Here is a 20463-nt window from a genome sequence, read left to right as displayed (position 1 = left end):
GGGGTATATTACATATTCAAGTTGGAAGGAGCCTGGGGATCAGGGAGTAAGGTCCCCCCAACCCCATCCAGTTCATGGGGCAAAATCCCAATCCCTGCCTCTGAATACATCAACTGGGACTCCAAGAAGGGCAATGGGCTGTGGGGTCTAGGGGGTTAAATTGGAGGGGCAGGGAGTCAGGACTCCTGGGTTCTGTCCCCAGCTTTCCTGCTGTCACCTGGTGGGGAGGGACTGGTCCCTTCCTTCTCCATGCCTTGGTTTCCCCCTGCATGAAATGGGGATTGCCCTTCCCCTTCAGGCTGAATTCCCACCTGCAAAGTGCTGGGAGATCCGTGGGAGGCGGGTGTTGTGTTATAGTGGGTGTCAGGAGGGGCAAGTGGCCGGAGGGGGCAGATGCCGTGAGGGGGAGGATGTTACAATGGAGGGCTGTAGGGGTCATTGCAGGGAGCACCCCAAATCTCTGGATCTTTGGAGGAATCCATGGCAGGCTCCCCACATTACTGGCTCCCTGAGTGTGTCTTCCTACCCCGGCAGAGCCGAACTGGCCCAATCCTGCTGTGCCCCCTAATCCTTTTAGCACTATGGACAAAATGTGATGCCCCTGTAATTTTCTCAGCCCCTCTGTCCCTGGGGGCAGATTCCCCCCATCGGCAACAGAGGAATGAGGAAGGCAGCCGAGCAGTGAACAAAAGCCACCGCCAAGCTGCGTGGGCCCCATGGCAGGTCAGTGGGGCGCTCTGGGATTTGGCTGGCGGCCCCTGCCCCTTAATCCAAACTGCCGGCACCTTCACGCGGTGTAATGAGAGCTGGGGAGGGGGCGGTGCCAGGCTGGATGTGTCCATCACAACAGGGACCCGATCACGGTTGGGGCTGTACAATGCCTGACGTAAAGGGGACCCAGATCACAGTTGGCACTCCCGTAATACAGCCCCCTTATTGCTAATCCAGTCCCTTAGTCCTGTCCCCTGATCTGGGCCCAGAATCAAGCTCAGGTTCAAAGCCCAGCTCCCACCACATGGAACTGACCAGTTAAACCAGGTTCGTCTCCCAGGGGCCTCCTGTGTCCCAGTCGGCATGGGGGCTCTCATCTTTGGGCCTGAACGCTTTGGGGAGGAGTGACAGCCTGATCTCCCCCCACGCCCACACGACCAGATGAAAAGGCTCAGCGTGATGGGCCTGAATTATGCAATGATTGCCGCTTCCTTTGGGTCCGGCTACAGCGGGGGTGGGAATCCAGACACCTGCATCCCAGCTGGAGGGTGGGGGGATCAGGCCATGGGGACCTGATCTCTGATGGGATTGGGTGGAGGTTGAGCATGTGGAAGAGACACGAGGTTGGGAGGGGGAAGAGAGGTGGGATGTAGATGAATGTGGAGTCGCTGCTCTAACCCCGTAGAGCCCATTCCCTCCCCGCCCAGGAGCTACAGATAGGATCTGGGAGTCCTGGCTCCCAGGCCCCCTGCTCTAACCTGTTGATCCCATTTCCCTGTCAGAGCTGGGGATAGAATGCAGAAGTCCAGACCCCACCCCTATCTAACCCACTAGAGCCCCCAGGATCCAGCAACAGAACCCAGGAGTCCTGGCTCCCAGCCCCTCTGTTCTAACCCACTAGACCATGCACCCAGAACCAGCTGTAGAACGCAGGTCACCGACTCAGCTGCATCGCTGCTGTCTAATGCATGTCTACCCGCACCCCCACTATATGGCACCCCAGAGGCAGCTACATCTGAGCCCTGGTGAGAGATCACTGTACAAATGGCCCCATCACCCCCCAGAGGCGGCCGCATCTGAGCGATCTCTGTGTCTGGTTTGCATATTGCTTGTGGAGTGCTTTGGAGGCAGAGAGGGTGGAAGGTGCTAGAGAAATCCACGTCTTGGTCTGATGAAGATAGATAGAGGCAGCCAGGCCCTGTGTTTCTCTCTGCATCTCTTGCTGTGCCTGCGCTGTGTGCATGTGAAAACCCAGCCCTGCTGATTGCTGGCTCTTTTTCCATCTAGCTCACCCGACATGCAGGGAATGTAAAGGGACGCTCGCAAGACAAACCCCCTGGGTTTCAGGGGGAGAAATCGCTCCTTTCTTCCCCTTCCCCTCAGGCTGCCCCAGCCAAAAGACCCCTTTAAATAGTGAATTTGGCTCCCGGCTGGGCCCTGCTTGTTCCGTTTGGCTGGGAGGGTTTGAGTGGGTTTGGCTTGCGGCTCCTAGCGTTGGGGATTGTTAAGGCAGGGCAGGCTGTTCTGAGTGCCTGGCCTGAGCTGTATAACCCAGCCAGGGGTTCCCCCCAGGGATCCCTGCATCCATCCTGAGGTAGATTGAGATAGAGCAGACCTCTTAGACAGACGTGCATCTTAGTTTGCCTGTCCAGCTGGTATCCACCCTGTTCTGGGGTGGGGTCTGCACATGCCCGGTGCCTCCCTGCTCCCAGGTCAGTGCTGGATGGGGGGGGAACTCAGTGTGGGATCAGTGGCTTGTTACTAAATTCCCCACCCCCTAATAGGGCTGTAAGTTGTTGCTGGGATTCCAGTATCGATGCTCACTGGTCCAGAGTCAGCTACTGAGAGAACTTCTCAGCCTGGGGAGAACATTGGACTCCTAGGTTCCCTCCCCAGGCTTGGGGTTAGAGCAGGGGAAGGGGGAAGAGAGGTGGGATGTAGAGGCAGAACTCCTGGGTTCTAGCCCTTGCTTTGCTCCCCCTGGCGTGGCTGACACTGGTGGGAGAGCTCTGTCTCCACTCAGTGCCTGTTTCCCTGGAACGTTGCTTCTTCTCACAGCGGAGACCATGACAGATTTCATGGCCTGAAGGCCTGTTAGGAGCGTCCTGCGGACCCTGGGTTGGAGTCTCTCCCCCCGGATCCAGCCCAAGCCCAGGGCTCGAAATCAGGCCTGTCCTCCAAGGAAAGACAAGGGTGAATTGTGTGCTTGGGGCTCAGCCCGCAGTGCATGGGGGCGGCTGTCACCCCACAGCAGCTGTGTCATCGCTCACCCCCACCCCACACCCCCTCCGTGCCACGCCTGCCGCACAAAGAAGAGGCAGAGAGGAGCTTGATGAGGCCTCTGTGAGCTGCATGTTAACCAGCTCCCTGCACTCGCCTCATGCAGGGCCCTCTGCATAGAGCCTGGAGCACAGCTATGTGCGCTGTATCGGGGGCGGGGGATCTGTGTGTGTATGTGTACCGGGGGGCAGGGGTGAGAGAGAGAACCTGGGGAGGGGGTCGTGTGTGTGTGTGTGTGTATACTCGGGGAGAGGTGTGTGTACTTGGGGAGGGGTGTGTGCGTGCGTGTGCATTAGCTCTCCCTGCTGAATTGCTGCTGCCATCCTGAACCTTAGCAACCCTTTTCAAGACAAACATTAACAATTTCTGGTTGAAGAGGATGGGGGTTTGGCTTATCCCTCTCCCCCAGTTGCTTGCTCCCCCGGGCTAAGTGAGGCCAGGCCCAGCAGTGCTGGGGTGCGAGATGGCCAAGGCAAGGACCACGACCCACAGCACTGCCGGAAGCAGGGCAGGGACGCTCTCACCTCGCAGTCAGTGCTGGACCCAGTGCACCAGGGTAGCACTAGGGGGCACTATAGAGCAGAGCAGGGATGCTCTCTCCTCACAGTCAGCGCTGGGCCCAGTGCCCCAGCGTAGCACTAGGGGTGCTGTAGTGCAGGGAGCAGGGCAGGGGCTCAATAGGGGCGCTCTCCTCTGGCAGTCAGTCTTGAGCCCCAGACCTCAGTGCCTCTTTCTGGCTGACCTGCTCCTATTCGTTCTCTAACCTTTGTTTGTGTGCACAGCACTGCCTCCTACTGGCCGGGGTCAGACCTGCCTAGTTGCTGATGGTTTATGGGGGTAACTGTAAACAGGGCTGCTGCGATCGGGTGGCGTGAGGATTTGATAGGGCCTACCACAGTTCACACGAGTGGCCCAGTTACACGAGTTGTCCCCAAGGAAGCCTAATAAACCCTTCACACTGCAGTGGGGACACTATTTTTATGATGCACACTGTACAGAAATAAACCCCATGTGCCTGCCCGTCTGTCTGTCTGTCTCTGGTGTGACTTGCATCACCGCAGAACTTAAGCCCTTGAGCCCACCTGCCGCTGGGCAGGCAGGGGTGTGGACAGGGGAGCTCCCATGCCGCTTTGACTGCCAGCTGTGCCCCTCATCCTGGCCTCCGGTGTCAGTTCACGTGGTGCCGCTTAGCGAATTGGCGTGCCGAGAGCTAACTCGTGTGCCTAACCAAGTGGTAAATGTAATTCAGTCATCCCTGCAACAGACGGCCCAGGGATGTGACGCTGCCAGGTACGATTACGTCCCACTTTCAAGAGAAAGCGTGGGGATGTGAATGGAAAGAAAACCTATCCCGAGTCTCGGGAGCCCTCTTGAGTTGCGAGCACTGATAAAAGGTGAGCCCTGTAATTGTGTGGACCATGGAGGCCTGACCTGCTCGGTGCAACTGACAGTAAGGAGTGCCAGCGCGCCAGCTAGCCAGCCCTCTGCGCCAGCCGGTATATTTTTAGATTGCTAACGGAAGAGGAGGAGAGGAAATCTCCATTCTTGCTTTATTATCATTATAAAGGTTTTATTGGCAGCCACGAGAGATTTCTGGGTTATCATCTTGCCACGCGCCTTAGCTTTTTGGAAGGGTTTGTTAAATTGGAATAATAATTAAGGGGGAGGGACCCTAACTGAGATTAGGGGTTCCGTTGTGCCGGGAGCTGCACAGACACCCCCCATCTCAGACTGGGGACCCTGTTGGGCTGGGTGCTGCACAACTCCCCTCCTCCTAGCAGAGATCAGAGCCCTTGTTGTGTCAGGCACCGCACAGACCCTGAGTGAAATCAGGCCCTGTGGTGCTGGGCACTACACAGACACCGCCCCCTCTGTCTCCAAGCCCCCCCCACCCCCCACGAGATCCATGGAATCTGTGGGATAAAGCTCTCCAGGGCTGGCTTTCTCAGCACGGATTCAACCTGGGTAAAAACACTGCTTCAGGGGGAAAAGAAACATGGATTTTTCTCGTTTCATTAGAAGATGGAGGAAAAAGATATATAACGATGAGGCTTTTGTTAGTAAATGGGAAGGGGGTGTGGTGTAATGGGGGAGAGCCTATTCTCAGCTCTGGGAGGAAAGTGGGGTCTAGTAATTAGAACAGGGGAGGCCTGGGGGTCAGGACTCCTGGGTTCTATACCAGTTCTGGGACAGATGTGGGGTCTAGTGGTTAGAACAGGGGAGGCCTGGGGGGGTCAGGACTCCTGGGTTCTATCTCCAGCCAGGGCCGCCCAAAGAGGGAGAGATTTTGCCCCAGACCCCCCAGTTGAGAAGGCCCCCAAAATGAGTGGCACACAGGTTCGCAGTGCTGCTCAGGTCTGGTCTGCCACCTCTCTGCCATGAGAGAGGGGTGGATGGGTGCCTGAGGAGGCCATCCCTGAGATGCGCTGCAACCCTATGTGCCATGGCTCAGAGTGGGGAGCAGAGCCCACCAGCCCCATAGGACAGGAGCTGCCAATGTGCGGTGAATGCAGGGTGGGCTCACCCTCTAACCCCTCTCCTCTCCCTGGGCCCCCGTCAGTGGTAATTTTGTTGGAAGAGTTGTGGGGCCTCAGTTTCAGATTGTGCCCCAGGGCCCCAAAAACCTCTCTGCAGCCCTGTCTCCAGCTGGGGGGGGGGGCGGGGGGGGGCGTTGGGAGTCAGGACTCCTGTGCTCTATCCCCAGCTGTGAGAGCGGAGTGGGGTCTAGTGGTTAGAGTGGGAGGATGGACGTTAGGACTCCTGGGTTCTATCCTTGGTTTGCCAGGCGCCCTCAGCACAGGTCTGCATATCTCCATGGTCTGTGCCCTCTTGTAAGATTCTGAGCTGGGTCCCAGGGACGGCGCCAGGTTGTGGCTGAATGTCTGAGAAGCAGCTCTGCTCCCAGGGCACCACATAGGCAGGAGCCATCTCCACCCATCACTTATTAATAACCTGCCGCCAGAGGGGAACCTGCCTGTGTGGGAGCCAGGAGAGATCTGCCTCTGTCCTGGGCCCATCATTGCTGGGGCTGGGCACTGGCAAGTGGTAGGGGCGTGGGGCAAGGAGAGTGGACAAGATGCGGGGTTGGAGGGAGAGAGATTTCCACACCTGCTGGGGGGGAGGGGGTTTTGGGGTGGGGAAGGAAAGCGAGAGGAGGGGCAGGACAGAGATTTCTCCTGGGAGGGAGGGGTGGTCGGTCCCACTGTGAATCGGGGGGGGGGGGGTCAATGTGCCATGGCCTGTCCCCATTCTGCTCCTTTCCCCTCTGCCCAGCAGCCCTGGAAGCCTTCAGCGTGGGTGCAGTAATTACAGCTGCACCAACGAGCCTGGAGCCACCTGGCACCCGATCAGAATCATTAGCTTCTAATTAACAGTTTTCCTTTATTGCCCTTTAACAGGGAATGGGGCATGTGGCCCAAGCCAGAGCAGCATCCGCAGCCTCCCCGGACTCTTGTGTCCATCCATGCCATTACTCCCCTGTCCAGCTGAGCTCCCTAAGGATCCTGAAGGTCCTGGTGCCTGGCTAGGAGTGCCTCAGCTCCAAAGGTGACATCATTTAGGGCAACCCCTGCTGGGATGGGCAGTGCCGAAGGGCTGGTGCTCTTGGCCAAAGGCCTATGGTGCCCAGGACTGCCGCCCTAGCACAAGGCTGCCCCAATCCCCACCCGCCCTGATGCAGGCAGCGCTCAGCCCTCCAAGACAACTCTATTACAGGTGTGCCCACAGGGTGAGCAATGAGCTGCTGATGCAGCCTGACAGTTGGATGGAGCGAGATTGATCTCGCTCAGCCGCCCGGCGGGCGACCCAGCTAAAGCCAAGAGATTGATGGAGCAAAATAGCTTCCTACCAACAAACCGCCCCGATCCTGGGTCCCGTGCAGGGTGTGGGCTGTGCGTACTGGGTTTCTGACTGTACTATGATCACCCTACTCCCCACCCAAGAGGCAGCGGCATATCAGCACCAGGCAAGGGAACCCTGTATAAACAGCCCCACATCCCTCCCGAGAGATGAGATTTTAATTAGGGGGATGTATGAATTTCAGTTATTAGTTTGTATTATTAGTATTTGTTTCTACATATTTTATCCCAAACTCAGATTAGTATTAATACATGTATTTGGGTAACCCCTAGAGACCATGACCGAGATTGGGGGCCCCATTGTACCTGGTGCTGCACAGATCCCTCCCCCCCCCCCGGAATTGTGGGGCCCTCCCTCTGTGCCAAGCTGCACAGTGTGAGGAATGGGGGACAGAGAAATGACTATAGAGACCTGTTCAGTTATGGTTTGGAATGAGGTGAAGAGGTGGGGGAGTTGGCAGAGCAGGCTGCTCTTGCATCCATGGGTGGGGGAGGCTGCAGTTCTCAGTTGGGATGATATGAAGAAGGGGTTCAAAAAAAAGGGAGTTTGAAGGGGACCCCAAACCCAACTGGGTGTATGGGGGGGCCAGGAATTAATGTCTGGGGGTGGTGATGAGGGGCTGGCAAGCTGGACAGGCAGTAGTACTGGTAGCATAGACAGAGCTGACATCATCCCGGGCATGGGGGCCAAAAAATGCCCCTGACTGTTGTTATCGCGTGGGCAGCGTCCCAGCAATCCCAGAATGTGAGCTGGAGGTGTCATTTAAGGGGGAAAGGGCTGCCCCAGCATCAGCGGCTGCCTGCGTTCTTCTGCACCCCTCTAGCACAGTGCCCACTAGGGCCATGCTGGGGCATTGGGGCCAGAACTGACTGCAAGGGGAAAGAGCCCCCGCACCTTGCAGCACAACACCCCCTAGTGCCACTCTGGGGCCAGTGCTGCCTGCGAGGTCCAGTGTGGCCGTCCCCTGCAGAGCGCTGTCCTGACTCCTCCACGTCTACCTGAAACAGCCCTATGTCCCAGGCCCGAGGCAGTAAAGCAGAAAACCACTTTGCTATTGATTTGTCCATGAGGTTAAGTGGCTGTTGGCAGCCCCAGCACACTGAGATTGGGCTATAAAGGGCTAGTAGATGGCACCACAAGTCTTGCAAACAAATGGCACGCCCACACAAAGCATCGCACGGCTGGCCGGGCACATCAGGCCAGTGCACAATGGATCATTCTCAGGCTCATCAAATATGGGCCACCCCAGAACACCAGACTGGAGGGGCCCATTGTTCTGATCAGGGGCAGCAGGGAGGGGTGGGATGCCAGATTGGATGGGCCCATGGGTCTGATCCACAGTGGCACTGAGTGATACGGGGCTAGAGGGCCCTTTGGTCTGATCCAGGGCCCAGGGGGATGCAATGGGCTGGAGGAGCGATGATCGGACTGCCTGGCAGTATGGGGAGCTGCGGGAATGTTGGGAAGCATCTCTCTCCTCATAAATGTCTCTGAACAAAGCAACTGGTCTTGGCTTGGGGGCCCATTCAGGAAATGATGGGGTCACACCTCCTGCTCCAATACACTGCTCATCACAAACAGACAAGCAAGTAGTCTGTCAGTCATTCCTGACCGGCAAGGAAGCAGCGGCCCAACCATAATCTTGCAGGGAATTCAGGAGGATCCCCTTGATGGGGTTACCCCATGAGTGTGGGGAACCCAGCAGGAATTAGGCCCCAGTGTGGTTCACACTGTCCTTAGCCTTTTTGTGCATTGAGAAGCACTGGGAAAGAAAACCTTCCTTCCCTGTCTGTTGGAAAGCAGCCAATTCAGGGACAGGTGGGTTCGTTTGGAGGTGGCATAGATGGTGGCAGCCATTTTGTTGGCGCGGCTGTTGGCAACCATCTTGGGATCACACTCCCAGTTGAGAAGGTCTTAATATTTCCAGTGCCCCCTTGCAGTAGACAGACAAGGCTAGTGGGCAGCCGTCTGTTGGAGGTCACTAAGGCAGTGTCTTTTATCTTGCTTGATGTGACTGGCAGCAGCCATCTTGGGATCATGCATCTTGTCAGGACAATCCTTGTCTTAATACTCCCAGTGCCTTGTTGAAAGACAGACAGAAGAAAAGGTGAGTGGCTGCTGGATGTCCAAGTTCCCTGAAGCGACAGTCATTTTGTTGGCCTGGGTGATGGCAGCCATCTTGGGATCATATGCCTGGTTGGGAAGGTCAAAGTCTTAATATTTCTAGTATCTTTTTGAGACACAGAGCTAGACAGACAAGATTAGTGGACAGTTCACTAAGGCAGTGGCCATTTTGGTTGGTGTGAGCAGCAGCCGCCATCTTGTGGTTGTATGCACAACTGGGAAGGGCCCAGTCCTCATACTTCCAGTGTCTTCCTGAGACAGACAAAGAGACAAAATTAGATGTCAAAGTTCAGTGAAGCGGTGGCCACTTTGGTATCTTGCTTGTCAGTAGCCATCTTGAGAGACATACAGTTTGTTGGGAGGATCAAAATATTAACATTTCCAATGGCTTCTTGACAGATAGATGGCCAGGAATAGCAGACAGTCTGCTGCCTGAGCTTGACTGAGGAGGCGGACATTTTGTTATCTTGCATAGCTTGGGTGATGGTACACCTCCCACTCTTTGAAGAGCCAACTCCTTGTTGGAAAGATCATAGGGTTATGTTTCTGGTGTCTTCTTGAGAGAAGGAAAGATGGACAGCCAAGACTAGCGGGCAGCCAGACATCACAGTTCACAGAGGCAAGGTCAGCCATTTTGTTGCCTTGCTTGGTGTGGGTGGCAGCAGCCAACTTGGAGATCATACTTCTTGCGGGGAAGATTGTAATATGACCATTTCTGGTGTTTTCTTGACAGAAAGACAGGCAGGAGTAGCCAGCAGATATCAGAGTTAATTGAAATGGCAGCCATTTTCTTGTCTTGCTCGGCATAGGTGACGGCAGCTATTTTTGGAGCACACTCCTTCCTGGGTAGATCTCAGCATTTCCAGTGCTTTCTTGAGATAGACAGAGGGACAAGATTAATGGGCAACCAGGTCTCAGAATCTACCTGGTGGCAGCCATTTTGTTGCTTCACATGGCATTGCAGCCATCTTGGGGATCACACTTCTCATTGGGAAGATGGTAATCTTAACAGACAGACAAACGGACATAACTGGTGGGCAAGCAGACATCAGGCTGGCAGCCATTTTGTTGCCTGGCATGGCACAGCAGCCATCTTGGTGATCATACTGTTTGTTGGGAAGATCGTTATATTAATAGATAGGACCAGACTGGTGGGAAGCAGCCATTGGGGAAGTGGCCGTTTTGTTGCCTGGAGTGGCCTGGTGTACATTTTGGGGATCATGCTACTTGCTGGGAAAAGCCTAATCTTAACAGATAGACAAAACTAGTGGGCAAACAGAAATGAGAGGTGGTGGCCATTTTGTTGTCTTGTACAGTGGTGGCCATCTTGGTGTGGCTAGAGTGGCTCTTGCTGGCCTTGTGAAATGTCTTGGGTAGATGACTATGGACAGCTGGCATGCCAGAGCAGTTGTGCCCAGGCAGCGAGTGTTTTGCTCTGTCCCAGGGCTTTATTTGGTGTTCTTGCCACTCAGCTTTGTCAGTCTGTTCGCTCCCTGTGTCCTCTTTGAACTGCCGATGCTGGGGAACAGCTTAAATCTCCCCCCAGGTGACCCTCAGCCCCAGCTGGGTAGTGATGCCACCAGGACTGTGGCTGCGCAGATGCCGGGCTGTTGCAGAGCTAATCAGATCTCATGCTCCTAGTCCCTGGCTAATCGCCATGGGAAGAGGAGAGTGGCCAGGAGGAAATTCCCCACCCCCATCCCTCACCACCAGGGCAGTACAGCTGATCCATTACTGCATGGGCCATGGCTCATCTGAAGTATGAGTTACATTAGCCAGGATGCAGGAATCCATGCAAGACAACCCGAGGGGGGAGGGAAGGAGATGGTTGGGTCCATTGGTCTGATCTGGGACGGAAGGGAGAGGGGGAGACGGGGCTGGATGGGCCCATTGGTTTGATCCGGGGTGGAAGGGAGAGCGGGAGACCGAGCTGTCTGTGGCCTTGGGAGCAGAGTAGGGTTAATGGGATAGATGGGCCTGATCCAGAGCAGTTAGATGATACCAGATGGGAAGGTCCCCAGTTCCTCTCCCCTTCAGTCTCCTTCCCCCAGCCCTGTGTCCCACTGCTCCTCCCAGCTCCACCCCCTCTGCTGCCAGTGACCAGCTTAGCAAAGGCTGAGCTGCAGGGTGGGGCATGGGCAGCAGGGGGCTCTCCAGAGTGCTCTGCCCCAGGGAAGTGCTGTCCCCTCCCCCTTGGCAGTCTGTCACAGCTGGGGGCCAATGCAGGGGATGCCTTCCCACTGACTCCAGGGCCCTATTTGCTGACATGCCCATCTCCCCACAGACTCCTGTAGCACCCAGGAGGTGGGATTCCCCTTTCCGAGGGGCACCCCCAGAACCCCCAAACCCAGCTTTGCAGGTCCAACATGCACCCCTGCGCAGCTGAGATATAGCATGTTCCTCTGCCACTTGTGTTAAAGGGGCCAGACCCTGACCCTCTTGCGCCACCCCACATGCAGCTGCAACCCAGCCCAGCCACTAGTGTGTGGCATTGAACAAGTTCCATGGGCAAAATCCTCCCCACCCCGCCCCACTCTAGGGCAGACCTGAGGCCCATTAGGACCCCCAGGAGCAGGCCCAGCAGGGAGCCAGACTGATCTCTGCTTCCGGGGGGGTGGGGTGGTTCTCCTCCTCCCCTGGGGTGCTGCGTTGCTGGTACCAGTTAACTAGGTGCTGTGACAGGGCCATTGCTCAGAGCTTGGGGATGATGGTGCCCTGCTGGCTGGTGAGGAGGGGCAGACGGGCACTGTTTGGGGCAGGACTGGGAGAGGAAACAGGCTGTGGCGCGCTGACAATCGGAGCAGGCACGGCCACCCTGCAGTGAGCCATCTCTGCAGCACTGCCAGCCGCTCTGCTCCTGCAGAGCTTAGGGGTGCTCACTGGGCCGGGTACCCAAGGGCACCCCTCACCCTACTATTTGTGCTCCCTCACCACTCTACCCCAGTAGCTCTGGCAGGACACCAGTCACTGCAAAGGGGCACAGTGTGCATGCGTTGCCCCCGTGGTCCATATACCATGCGTTACTTTAGTGTTACATTATTGTGTGCATTGCTCTAGCAGGGCATACCGCGGATGCTAGTCCAGTGGGTCTGTACTGTATATACTGGCCCAGTGGTCCATATTGTGTATACTGCCCTGGCTTCACATTATTGCATACATTGCCTCTGCATACTTGCATTGGCATACTGCATACTGCACCAGCAGGCCATGTTACATATACTGACCCTGTGTTGCAAGCCCCACCCCCACAGGTGCAGCCATACCAACGCTTCTACTCTAATCCTACTAGCAATGCTCTATACGTGCCCAGCAGTTGTCCCCCAGGTGCACTGCCCTGTCCCGCTCTGCTCGTGCAAACCGAACAGCAGGCAGGGCATTACTTTCACTCCCTTGTGCTGTAATGACCCCCGTGTAATGCAGTAATTACATCCACAGCTCTAATAAGCAGCATGAGGCGCCATAATAGCTGGGACGCAGCAGCCCATCCTGCCATGTGCTGTTAAGCGCTGGTTAGCACTGTAACCCTTAAGCGCTGCACCAGCCCCCGACTGCAAGGGCCACAGAGGCTGCACATATGTATTTGGTGGCTCAGCTTTCTGAGGTGGCCCAGGGTTGGGAGGCAGGCTCTCTGCCGGGGACTGCTTCCAGGGTGTGACAGGACAGAGGGATCCAAATTTCAGAACCACATGGGCCAAGAAATAAGCATTTGGTGGGAGAGAAAAATAATCCCACACCAGATTGGGTTAAAACCATCTGGGATCCAACATGGTAGGATGGCTCCATGGGCCCGAGCTAAGCTCCTGCAGGAAGTTAGTGGCAGAGCTGGGCATAGAACCCAGGAGTCCTGACTCCCAGCCCCCCTGCTCTAGCCACTAGACACCACTCCCTCCCCAGAGCTGGAATAGAATGTCTTGGGGCCGGGGCTCACTGGCAGAGATGCGCATTTTACAGTGGCTAGTCAGGGATTCATTCAGTTTGAGCCCTTCCCACCTAGCCCCTGGTGCTCTGGGCCAGTGAGCAGTCCCTGCCTGGTGTGCTGGCTGTGTGCCCCAGCTGGTGTCAAGGGTGGTGCCCAGAATCCCATCCCATTTGAATCTGGGACCTTACATGCACAGGGTTCTCTATCATTTATTTCAAGATCTTTATTACCCCATAGCAGGTCCAGTCCACAGGGAACAGCCAGCTGTGACTGATTGACTACTGAAAACACACAATGTAGGCAGACAGAGATAACTGAAATATACACACAGTCCCAGACACACACGCACACACCCAGAGATAACAGAAACACACACTGTCCCAGACACGCCTGCACGCAGAGGTAGAAACACACACAGTCACAGACAAGCACAGACACCCAGAGATGATCAGACACACACTCCCGGACAAACACCAACAGATGCTAGCACAGAGAAACATACACGTGCACATGACCAGAGTGGAAGAGCCAGACCCCCCCACCCCATACCCTAAGGCTGAGGTACTGGGTGGAAGCCAGTGGCTCCCAGCCCATGCGCAGTGCCGTGCCTGGCTCCAGAGCTGGATCCATTCCCACTCTGCCGCAGACGGGCCCTGATCATTAGCGTATTGACGACGCAAACGAGCTTAGGGCTGAAATTTCAATCGATGGCTCCCGGAACTGGATTAAGGGGCTTTGATTACTCTGCAGCCCAAGTGAATTAGCCAGAGAGGGGCCGGCGCCATCAGGGAATTAGAGAATCAGGGCTGGGGAGAAAAACAGGACTCCTGGGTTCTATCTCCAGCTCTAGGGGGGGCGGGGGGGTCTAGTGATTAGAGCAGAAGGATTGGGTGTCAGGTTCTATGCCTGTCTTGGGGAGAACTTTCTCCTCTCGCTTTAGCCTGGCGTAAGGGACCGAGGACTCTAGCCCCAGGTCTGAGTCGCGGGGGGGTTGTGTCTGGCACAGGCTGCTGGGAATGGATCTCCCAAGCAGCTGGCTAACAAATCCCTTTCCTCCCAGCAAGACTTGGAGTCACAGCAGATGCTTCCTGGAGGCTGTCCTCATGCTGCCATCTCACATGCATCTCTAACCTCGCTAACAGGGACAGACCCACAAAGGGCTTGGAGGGGAGACCTTGAAGGAAACAGCCATGCTTGTGGGGGGCTCAGCCAGGGTTGCTCTCTCCTCAGACTCACTGCTGACTACTACAGCCACTGTGCTGCAGGGAGGTAGTAGCGCTCTCCCCACACAGTCATTGCTAACCCCAGTGCAGCGCTAGGGGGCGCTGTGCTGCACGGCGTGGGCCAGGAATACAGTAGGGGGCATGGTGCTGTAGGAGCAGGGCAGAGCTTCAGTAGTGGAGGGAGTGGGGCTGTAGGGGGCACTGTGCTGGGGGGAGTGAGGTAAGCCTCAGTAGGGGGCACTGTGCTGTATGGAGCTGCTGGAGGTCATTAACAGGTGCTGTGCTGCAGGGAAGGGGGGGCTCGAGTGGTACTGTGGGGCTGGAACATAAGAACGGCCCTACTGGGTCAGCCAAAGGTCCATCTAGCCCAGTATCCTGTCTTCCGACAGTGGCCAATGCCAGGTGCCCCAGAGGGAATGACCAGAACAGGTAATCATCAAGTGATCCATCCCCTGTTGCTCATTCCCAGCTTCTGGCAAACAGGGGCTAGGGACACCATCCCTGCCCATCCTGGCTAATAGCCATTGAGGGACCTATCCTCCATGAATTTATCTAGTTCTTTTTTGAACCCTGTTATAGTCTTGGCCTTCACAACATCCTCTGGCAGAGAGTTCCACAGACTGACTGTGCGTTGTGTGAAGAAATACTTCCTTTTGTTTGGTTTAAACCTGCTGCTTATTAATTTAATTTGGTGGCCCCTAGTTCTTGTGTTATGCGAAGGAGTAGATAACACTTCCTTATTTACTTTCTCCACAGCAGTCATGATTTTAGAGACCTCTATCATACCCCCCTTAGTCGTCTCTTTTCCGAGCTGAAAACTCCCAATCTTATTAATCTCTTCCCATATGGCAGCCGTTCCATACCCTTCATCATTTTTGTTGCCCTGTTCTGAACCTTTCCTGGAGGGGCGCTGTGCTGCAAGGAGTGGGGTAGAGGACTAGAGGGGCCCTGTGGGGTGGGGAGCTGGAGGAGCGCTGTGGGGCTGGCGGGACGCTGTGCTGCAGGGAGTGGGGCCAGGGGGCTGGAGGGCGTTGTGCTGCTGGGAGTGGGCCGGGGGGTGGAGGGGTGCTGTGGGACTGGGAGTGGGGCAGGGGGCTGGAGGGGCAATGTGCTGCTGGGAGTAGGCTGAGGGGTGGAGGGGTGGAATGGGGCAGGGAGCTGGCTGGGCACTGTGGGGCTGGCGGGGCACCGTGCCATGCTGCTGGGAGTGAGGCCGGGGGCTGGAGTGGCGCTGTGGGACTGGGTGTGGGATGCAGTTTAATGGGGGCGCTGTCATGGTGGTGGTCCATCTTTCCAATGAAATATCAAGCCAAGCTCTTTCAAACTTGTGCTCAGAGAAGTTACTTTGGTCCTGCCCCCAAACCAGGGGATGTTAATTCTGGTCCCTGGCCGAATTCCCGCTCACATGATTCCATTTGGCCTCCCCACAATCAGCCAGGAGATTCTCCCTCACTTCCTGTCTCAGACTCTGCAGAATTGCTGTGTGACGTTTGAACAGCCCTGGTGCCTCACCCCAGACGCAGCTGCTTCTCAGCCCTGCGTGGGCCTCATTCTGGCCTTGAAAAACCATGCCTGAGAAATGATACGGGCTGCCATGTGGGAGGGAGAATCATTGCAGGGTGCAGAGGCGCCAACTTTGTGATTTGCGAGAAGGTGCTCAACCCCCCCACTCCACCCCTTCCCACCCCTGCTCCATTCCCGCCCCTTCCCATTCTGTTCCACCCCCTTCCCCAGAGCACACCTGCCCCGGTTCCCCCGGTACCTCCTGCACACTATTGAACAGCTGATCACTGGTGGGCAGGAAGCACTGGAGGGGTGAGGAGGAGGAGCTGATCAGCAGGGCTGCCGGTGGGTGCTGAGCACCCACTATTTTTTTTTCCATTGGTGCTCCAGCCCCAGAGCACCCATGGAGTCAGCACCTATGGCAGGAGGTGGGGGAGAGGAGGGTAGTGAGCTGTAGCTCACAAAAGCTTATGCTCAAATAAATTGGTTAGTCTCTAAGGTGCCACAAGTACTCCTTTTCTTTTTGCGAATACAGACTAATACGGCTGTTACTCTGAAACCTGCTCAAAGCACTAGATCTCATGGATAGAACGCAGGAGTCCTGACTCCCTTCCCCCCAACTCTAGCCCCCACTCCCTTCCCAGAGCTGAGGATGGAACCCAGGAGTCCTGGCTCTCAACTCCCGCCCTCACCCCCTTCTCTGATGTCTCTCCTCCCCCTCCAGGATCAAGGCACAATTGGGGTCATCTTCAACGTGGGCACGGATGACATCACCATCGAGGAAACTAATGCCATGGTGAACGACGGCAAGTACCACGTGGTGCGCTTCACCCGGAGCGGGGGCAATGCCACGCTGCAGGTGGACAACTGGCCCATCAATGAGCGCTACCCAGCAGGTAAGGCTGGGCGCCGGCCCTGCCGCCCACCCCGCCCCAACACCCGGCCTGTGTGCACCGTCAGCGGTGGAGGTCGCAACCGGCCCTCATCCCTGCCCGGCCCTGCAAAGGATTCTGGGTAACGCTGCCACCCATCGGAATCAGCCCTGATTGGTGCCCATCCCCCCTGCAAAGGATCCTGGGTAAAGTCACCACCCACCATGGAACTAGAGAGAGACTCTTGGGCATTATAGGGCATCCAGCGTTCAGTGGTGGGAAAAGGCAGGTACACCAGGGGAGTGGTTTCCTAGCAGGGGCAGACTGAGTGGGACAGTCTGTAGCTGGGGGTCTGTGCAATCTGGGGAGGTGCCCAGAAAACAGGGGGCAGTTCTTAGTAGGGGGGAGCTGAGGTGCCAGTGACTTGGGGGTTTCTAGTAGGGGAGAGGATCAGAGGTGCCTGGGGGGGAATCTGAGGTGCCTGTAGGGGAGCAGGAGGCAGTTCCTCTCCGGGAACAGGTAGAAGGTGCCCATTGCAGGGGAGGCAGTAGATCTGAAATTCCCTTTCTCAAGGCCCTGGAGGCAGTGGCATCAGCCCTGCTTCCCTGCCCTGGGAGAATCCCCCCCAGCCCTTAGCAGTATAGGCCCTAAGACACACACTCTAGGCTCTGCCTTCTGGTTCTGCTCCAGCTGGCTGCAGAGTTGGGGAGTCAGGGAAAGATCAGGGGTTACAAGTTGGTTCCGGCTTCTACCGAGTTCCCGCAGCCCCTGGGAATGTTGGGGATGGGGAGATGATGCCACATTTGTATGTGAGACCCCCATAGGTTTTCTCTGTCCTGAGTGGGCAGATTCCTGCCACTCCCCATCATCTCTGGCTGCATCACACACAAACCACCACCCCAAGAGCCAGCCAGGCAAGCTTAACAGGGGTCAGGCTCCTGGGAAGGAGTGGGGGTTACGCTCCCCTCGGACCTGGGCTGCCAAGCTGCCAATTGTTCCCTGGGTCAGCTGGCCTGGAGAATCTGAGCTAGTTCCCAAGGACAGATCATCATGAGGGGGATGAGGTGGGGAGCCAGTCCTGGCCACCACTGCCCACAAATCCATTCAGGGCTGGAGATGAATGTACACGCACACCCATGCTCTCTCGCACATGCACATGAGCATGCACACACACACACACACACACACACGCGCGCGCGCAAAGCCAGAAATGTGAGTGCACATCTGTACACCCACACACAGGTATGCAAAAACACACACATGCAAACGCACCCAAGCGTGCACACAAGTTCGCGCACAAACACAGGAATGTGAAGACAGATGTACACAAACACCACAGGTCTCCAAACACACTCATGTGTACACATAGGCAGGTGGCCAGAGCCATCCCCACAACACACAGCAGCAGAGAACTGCACGTGGAATAGGCCCAGCACTGGGACAGATGTCTCACACACACTGACACTCGTCGTACACACTCGTGCACAGAGGTATCTTCCTCAACCACACACCAGCGTGTGCTCCTTCTGCCTGATGGAGCGGGGATGCCACCCTGGACTAGCCACTCTGCAGCGCCCATCGGGCCATGCTTGGCAGGCAGAATTGTGGGTAATCATCAGGGCCATGGCGTAGATAATCATAAGGGGCGCATCATGCACATGCTAGATCGTCCCTGACACACTAGCAATTTCTAGCAGCAGGAGGCTGGCGCTGATGCACAGTGAGACACCCCCTGGCTGCCACGATCATGGCCCCTTCCCTGATCTCCCCCCACCCACACCCCTGGCTGCCTCTTCCCAGCCAGTTCCATGCCAAGCCCCTCCCAGGAGAGCAGCCAGGTAGCACACACCAGGAACTTGCACATTCAGGCACACCCCCTGCACACTGGTGTCTCCCACACTTTTATGTGCACACATGGAGACACCTTGCACACTCCCCTCACATGCTGTGCAAACTCCACACACGCACTCATAAGATACCACCCCACCCAACTGTTCAATCTCCTTCCCCCATCTCACTGTGCTCTCTCGCTGTCCTTACATCCATCCCCCTCCACAGTCCTGCATCCATCCCCATCCACACCATCTTCTCCTCCATCTATCCCCATCCACACCCCTCCATCCGTCCCCATCCAATCATCCCCATCCACGCCATCTTCTCCCTCACGTGCCCCTCCATCCATCCCCATCCACGCCATCTTCTCCCTCACGTGCCCCTCCATCCATCCCCATTCACTGCCCTCCATCTATCCACATCCACCATCTTCTCCTCCATCCGTCCCCATCCAATCATCCCCATCCACACCATCTTTTCCCCCACATACCCCTCCATCCATCCATCCCTATCCACACCATCTTCTCCTCCATCCATCCCCATCCACACCATGTCTTCTCCCCCACATAGCCCTCCATCCATCCATCCCTAACCACACCGTCTTCTCCCCCACGTGCCCCTCCATCCATCCCCATTCACTGCCCTCCATCCATCCCCATCCACACAATCTTCTCCCCCACATACCCCTCCCTCCATTCCCATCCACAACTCTCCATCTATCCCCATCCACGCCATCTTCTCCCCATCCACACCCCTCCATCCATCCCCATTCACTGCCCTCCATCCGTCCCCATCCACGCCATCTTCTCCCCCCAAGTACCCCTCCATCCATCCCCATCCACGCCATCTTCTCCCCCACGTATCCATCCCCATCCACGCCATCTTCTCCCCCACGTACGCCTCCATCCATTCCCATTCACTGCCCTCCATCCATCTCCATCCACACCATCTTCTACTCCATTCATCCCCCTCCACACCGCTCCATCCGTCTCCATCAACGCCATCTTCTCCCCTACATACCCCTCCATCCATCCATCCCTATCCACACCATCTTCTCCTCCATCCATCCCCACCCACACCATCTTCTCTCCCATATCCTCCTCCATTCATCCCCATTCACTGCCCTCCATCCGTCCCCATCCACACCATCTTCTCCCCCACGTATGCCTCCATCCATTTCCATTCACTGCCCTCCATCCCCATCCACACCATCCATCCCCATCCACAGCCCTCCATCCATCCCCATCCACACCATCTTCTCCCCCATGTACGCCTCCATCCATTCCTATCCACACCCCTCCATCCAGTCCCATTCACTGTTCTCCATCTATCCCCATCCACACCATCTTCTACTCCATCCATCCATCCCTCTCCACACCCCTCCATCCGTCCCCATCTACACCATCTTCTCCCCCACGTGGCCCTCCATCCATCCCCATTCACTGCCCTCCATCCATCCCCATCCACGCCATCTTCTCCCCCACATACCCCTCAATCCATCCATCCCCATCCACACCCCTCCATCCAGTCCCATTCATTGCCCAGCATCCATCCCCATCCACACCATCTTCCACTCCATCCATCCCCCTCCACACCCCTCAATCCGTTCCCATCCACACCATCTTCTACTCCATCCATCCCCCTCCATCCATCCCCATTCACTGCCCTCCATCCGTCCCCATCCACACCATCTTCTTCTCCCCCATGTACGCCTCCATCCATCCCTATCCACAGCCCTCCATCCGTCCCCATCCACACCATCTTCTTCTCCATCCATCCCCATACACACCCCTCCATCCATCCCCATTCACCGCTCTCCGTCCATCCCCATCTGCACCATCTTCTCCCCCACATACCCCTCCCTCCATTCATCCATCCATCTCCATCCACACCCCTCCATCTGTCACCATCCACACCGTCTTCTCCCCCACATACCCCTCCATCCATCCCCATTCACTGCCCTCCGTTTGTCCCCATCCACACCATCTTCTTCTCCATCCATCCATCCATCCCCATCCACAGCTCTCCATCCATCCCCATGTGCACCATCTTCTCCCACACGTACCCCTCCATCCATCCATCTGTCCCCATCCACACCATCTTCTCCTCCATCTTTCCCCATGCACACCCCTCCATCCGT

The 20463-nt window shown here is 56.4% G+C and overlaps 1 protein-coding gene across 1 annotated transcript in view; it reads left to right on the top strand.

The window, feature by feature from the left end:
- Positions 1 to 20463, top strand: part of NRXN2 (neurexin 2) — a 251516-nt gene that overhangs the window by 194510 nt on the left and 36543 nt on the right. Inside the window, exon 18 of the mRNA XM_077821683.1 lies at positions 16343 to 16514. Within this exon, the coding sequence (XP_077677809.1) occupies positions 16343 to 16514 (172 nt within the window). The remainder of the gene's footprint in view (positions 1 to 16342; positions 16515 to 20463) is intronic.

Source organism: Eretmochelys imbricata, chromosome 7 (genome assembly GCF_965152235.1).
Source record: "Eretmochelys imbricata isolate rEreImb1 chromosome 7, rEreImb1.hap1, whole genome shotgun sequence".
Lineage (NCBI taxonomy): Eukaryota > Metazoa > Chordata > Testudines > Cheloniidae > Eretmochelys > Eretmochelys imbricata.
Note: the sequence above shows the minus strand (reverse complement) of the source record. Positions and strands in the feature narration are given on the sequence as shown.